Consider the following 5,764-nt stretch of genomic DNA (forward strand, 5'->3'; position numbering starts at 1 on the left):
ATTTAGGTTTCCTTAACATCCAGGCTTGGCCTGAGAACATGACAGATCTGAGTGTGTTCTCCAGCCTGTCCACCATCGGAGGAAGAGCTCTGTACAGGTAGGTGTAAAAAAAAAAGTTTGAATGCGAGTGTTGTTAGAAAAAGTCAGAAGGAGCTATATTACAGGGTGTGGTAGGATACTGCAGTAGTGTGGGAGGGAGGCAGGAGTGGCAGTGAAGAGGTTGAGAACGGTTCAGGACAGGTGGAATGCTGAGTCTTAAACAGGTTTGCCGCCATGAATGTACAATTCACAAAAGCACCAACACCAGCATCAAGATGTGGAGTGTGGTTACTCTAGTGTGAACTGACCACTTTCTGTGGATAATTAATATTTTTAGCTTTTCTGTTGGCATTTCCTTTTCGTCATTACATAAATGTAGATAAATGACCATCTTGTTTCCGTCAATGCTTTTTTAACTTAAAATTGGCTTTAATAATTGTCCTGGAAACTGTGTCTATTCCTCTTAATAGAGTGGTCACAGCAGGCAGTGCTCAGGCCTGCTGTAGTGAATAAAAATGTTTTCACCACGCAAGTACTACAAAGAACATATACATATTAACAAATCTAGTAACCTGTAATCGTAGTATAGTATCCTGAATATCCCATGTAATAGAAGCAGATTTGTCATTAGTCACCCTTAATGATCAATCCAGGGCTCAAACTGAAGTAAACTAACTGTAATGGTATGTTAACACCAGTGACTTGGCTTCTACCATAAGCTGTCTCTGTTCATTGTCCTTCTATTCTATGTCTGTGTTATGATGCTAACTGCTGGATTTAATGAGCCGTTGTGCCGTGTTGCTCTGCGTGAAGGCTCTTTGTTGCTGCGCGGCTTTGATTAGCGTTGCTCTGATAACAGGCTCCTCTCTCCCATACGAGCAGCAGATACGGTAGTCGACGTCGGTCAACTATCTGAGGAGATTGCATCTTGGTTTCCTGAATACCAAAGATGAACATGAATCTCAGCAGTCATTCAGAGCTGACACAATGGCAGTCATCGTTTACTCCATCAGTTTTATCTGACTGTCTCTCATCATCAACATTTTTCTGTTTTTTTTTTGCCTGCTTTTTTATGATTTAACTTTCTGTTTTATCAGATCTTTGTTTGTTTTTATTTGTTGTGTTTTCCTTCGATCCTGCCTGTCTTTTTCACCTACAGTTTACCGCTGTATGCTCTGTTTAAACTACATTTTAAACCCACCTTCTGTGGCCTGTAAATGATGATGTAATGTTTTATATATGTACTGTATATCAAACATCTATCTTTATTTGTGTGTCATTGCTTATGAAGAATATTTTAAAATCTCCTTCATCATCACTGATGTTGCGTCCTTCTTTTCTGCTGCCCACAGTGGGAATGTTATTTCTCTGCTCATCCTGAAGCAGCGATGGATCTCCTCCCTGCAGTTTCAGTCACTCGACGAGATCAGCGCCGGCAATGTCTACATTTTAAACAACAGCCGACTTTGTTTCTACAACACTGTCAACTGGACGTCGCTCTTCAGGACTCCCAGCCAGAAAGTCCTGATCCGCAACAACAGAGATCCAAAAGAGTGCAGTAAGTAATAAAGGTTATGGAATAGTAAAATAAACATGTTTTTATCTTTTTTTTTTTCTTGTTTGAAATTCATTTAAACAACACATTGTGTTTGAAAATGTATGTTAGCCTTCACTTGTAATATGATTTTGAGAAGATTACAAGACAAATGTAAACAGCCTGACCTGTTAGTTTTCATTTGTAACTACGGAGCTGTGTTCACAATGACAAGGAGCTTAGTGTTTATAGATAATGACTCTTTAACACAAGTGTTTCCTAGGAGTGTATTCCCATTTGGAAATTAGCGTTAATTTGCAAATTAATGGAATAACAAATGAACTAACAAAGGGTATTATTTTCCACTAATGCCCAAAAACACAAAAAAACAACACTGTTATATTTTTTAATATCTACTCTCATCTATTTAAAAAAGTAAATCATTAATAAATGAAATTAGTGAATTAAAAACGAATAATTAAATTAGGCCACACAGGTAAAAATAGTGAAAAGGAAAATTTCTGTGGTTTGGGGCAAAAAAACAAACAAACAACTAAATGGTAAATAATAATAAAAAGGAAAAACATCAGCTTTAAACAATCCAGATATTCAGAAAGACTATTTTTAGTTGATGTTTGTGGTCTGCTTTAGGCAATTCCTCTGTGTATTAAAAAAATAGTTTATGTTAAGAAACATAGGAGCATGTACTTCATTACAAGGCTGCTATGGGCCACACAGAATGGCTTGGTGGGCCGCATTTACCCCGTGGGCTGCAAAAGTGTTTTTTTATTTCTTTTTTTTTTTTTTCTTTTTTTTATGACATTGGTCTTCTTACACTTGGCGTGTTAGAGAAAGCCAGGAAAAAGATTTACAATATGAGTCAAACAGCGGTTTTCAAAAATCTTCCTGTTCATTTTTTTTTCCGGGTGTAATTCCCCCATGTTGGCAGCTTCTCATGTTCACTTGTCTGTCTCCAAGGTAGAATTGTTAGCAGCATCTCTCACTCTCTGTCCTTGGCCATGAAATGTCCTCTTCCATTCCTCGTGAGAAAACACCTCGATGCATCACGTGAACACTTGTTTGTGGCAACACAATACTGTGTGCTGTTCTCCAGTTCGTAGGTGCTACCACACGGGGCCATTTATTGGTCTGACGATGGACCGTGTGAAGACATTGTGTAGGTTGTTTGCCAATTGCCAGGTGAACGTAAGAAAACACACACTGGCCTCCATGACGTTTCTTGGCTGCTGATGATATCAATAACTAGTTAATGAGTCTGGTGTGTGTATATGTAAGAGATCAATGGCTTCATTAGGCTCAGTCCTGTCAACCATTGACTGTGTAGCTCTTGATGAAGAGGCTGTTTCCCCCTTCATCAGGCTGCCACTCACACACAACATGGGTGTCACTCTAAAGATCAAAGCAGCCTCCAGGACAACAAAGAGAATTGATTGTAAGGGCAAATTTAAAATAGATGTTGGTTTAAGGTCCTGCAGTGGCAGAGATGTTTTTCTGCACAATCACACGCACAGATACAGAACACACCATTGGTCCTGGTCTTTTTCTCAGTCCTAGTCATTCCACTATTGTTCATGGTACATTCATGGCTCTGCTCCACTGAAGCACCTAAGTCTTCCCTTTTATTCAATAACTACACTAAAGAGTGGACAACTGTGGTTTGTTTATGTCTTCCTGGTCTGTTCTTATGTTTTTTGCTTAAAGTACAGTCCCAGATTGTCTTGTTCCACAGTTTGGTGTTTTTTGTTTTTGTTTTTTTGTTTTTTTTTTTGTATATTTTTTTAAATTACCGTATAAACAACAGTGCAGATAAGCACAGTTATGATGATTATAAGTACAGTAAAATAATGATTTTTATTTATTCAGTATATACATAAATATATATGTGCGTATATTTACACTGTGCACAGTTACAACAATGCAAATAAGAACAGTAATGAAAGAACAAAACTTTCTTTTTTTAATCCAAACTGGCAAAAATAAATCATTACACATCAAACAAAGGCCAAATTTGTGGGGTTTTTTGGCTGGAATTGACCCGCGGGCCAGGAGTTTGAGACCCCTGACTTAGCGAGTGCTACCTACAAAGAACATCTTCACTGCGCTAGTCTTTTATGTTCATTACACGTCCCCTCATTATTACCCACAGTGGTGTTCCATTTCTACAGCTAAGCAGGGATAATCCCACTAACCCCTTCCACAAATATCTTTTTGTTTTTGAATTGCATTGTGGGTTTGTGTTTTATTTGTTTCTCCCGATCTCTCTGTGTGCAGCTCAACAGCAGATGTTGTGCGACCGCATGTGCTCTGACGACGGTTGCTGGGGCCTGGGGCCGGACCAGTGTCTTTCCTGTCGATACTTCAGACGTGGCCGTACCTGCGTCGAGTCCTGCAACCTCTTTGACGGGTGAGTGGTGACGGAAATATGTCACAAATATCTCACTCATCGAAATTCCTGAATCTGCCTCTCGTGGATGTCACGTCATTAGTGTTGTGAGACTGTGTGTGTGTGTGTGTGTGTGTCCCCTCACATTCAGCCACATATGACAAGTGGAGGACATTAAATCAATTTAAACAGCCTTGATGCATGAGAATGAAGTGAAAACATCCTCTAGGGCTGTGGAGGAGGAGACTCTAATTGCCAATTGGCACAAAGGTAATGAGATGAACTAATAAGGGATTTCACACTGCGCACGCTTAATGTAAGCAGTGAAATGAACATCTGCCTGCATGCTACATCCCTTTGTGTGGAAATCAATTTGAATATATATCATCAAAGTAATTCATTATAGCTCAAATGACCAGCGATTTGAATGTATTTAGATGTGGGAAATTACTCTCGTTTCTGACAAAGGCCCCCTGGTGGTTTTGAAGGAAACAACTGATTTTCTGTTTTCAATGGAAGTACTTTGGCATGGTCAGTTCTTTATAGACTTGGAATAGATTACTGCCAACACACGTGGGGAAAAATGTTTTTTATTATTATTATTTGGGTGTAGACTCTAGCCTTTTTCTGCCATTCATAAATGAATGAGAAGATTTTGCGCATCTCACCACTTAAAAGCAGAAACACCTACAACAAGAAAGGCAAATTCTTCCACTTCCAAGGATTTAAGTCAAGCTAGTGTTTTCCCTGGGGAGGAGAAAGCAAAAGAGAAAGAGACGGCGTGTATGTATGTGCAAGAGGAGGCATGGTAAAGCGAGCAACTGACGGTCATGTTGACTTGTTGCTGGACCTTTTTTTTTTTTATGGCAACGCCTGTGGAAAGAAAAGCTTTGAAGTTGCCAGGGGAAATAGCTCACAGCGATGACTTTGAAGGAGGCTGGAGTAAAAGAGGCACGTGGCAGAGTATTACTGACACGCGTACCCTCTATGTACTGTAAGTTCAGTCACTGAAGTATCATAGGGAATGCTCTGCAGGGCTGCTCTTTCTTTTCATCGTGTCACTGGCCTGACATTAAATATAAAAAAGTCTTTTACCTCTTGGCTCGCTTGGTTTAACTACGTTAGATCCCACTTATTTACTTTATTTTACTTCACTTTACATCTGTCAATCATAACTTGCTAATGAACTCTTCACATACACTATAACTACAAAGAAATATTTTGAATTGTATTTGTTGATCAGTTCTTTTTGAATAGGCAAATTCAACTCAACAACAAAATTAGTCATTCAAATATTGACTTTTTTTTCCGATAAAATTTGGTGGTGAAGTTTATATTCGTCAGAGTACGGAGTAGGGTCGTAAATTTAGACACAAAAGCAGCAGAAGTTGAAAGAACAAGCCTATAATACTGTACTTCATAGTACTCTATCAGAACAGTGGCAGTGAGGACAGATAAATCTTTTTGCTACTATTAGCTATAGGTTGTAAGGTGCAGTATATAATGTATAATATCCTGCTCATGTGGAATTATTCTACAGTGGTGGTTTAGTGGTTAAGGAAGCGGACTTGGGTCCACCCAACACCTCTGCCCTTGTTGCTGCAATATAACAATTTACCCAGTGTGTGAGCAATAAACTTTAATCTAAACTAAAGAGAAAGATCTGGACTAGAAGTGCAGAGGGTTAGGTTGATTAGGTTGAAAACTAATTCATCAATATTATTATTATTATTATTATTATTATTATTATTATTATTATTATTATTATTATTATTACCGGTATTATT

The 5,764-nt window shown here is 38.5% G+C and overlaps 1 protein-coding gene across 4 annotated transcripts in view; it reads left to right on the forward strand.

Moving 5' to 3' along the window:
• The window catches only part of LOC103389576 (receptor tyrosine-protein kinase erbB-4), a 226,784-nt gene that overhangs the window by 161,471 nt on the left and 59,549 nt on the right, over positions 1–5,764 (forward strand). For all 4 annotated transcript variants that reach the window (XM_017038635.2, XM_017038634.2, XM_017038636.2 and 1 more), the window contains exons 11-13: positions 7–97; positions 1,392–1,597; positions 3,866–3,998. In XM_017038635.2, coding sequence (XP_016894124.1) covers positions 7–97; positions 1,392–1,597; positions 3,866–3,998 — 430 coding nt within the window. The remainder of the gene's footprint in view (positions 1–6; positions 98–1,391; positions 1,598–3,865; positions 3,999–5,764) is intronic.

This window comes from Cynoglossus semilaevis, chromosome 14 (genome assembly GCF_000523025.1).
Source record: "Cynoglossus semilaevis isolate Cse_v1.0 chromosome 14, Cse_v1.0, whole genome shotgun sequence".
NCBI lineage: Eukaryota > Metazoa > Chordata > Actinopteri > Pleuronectiformes > Cynoglossidae > Cynoglossus > Cynoglossus semilaevis.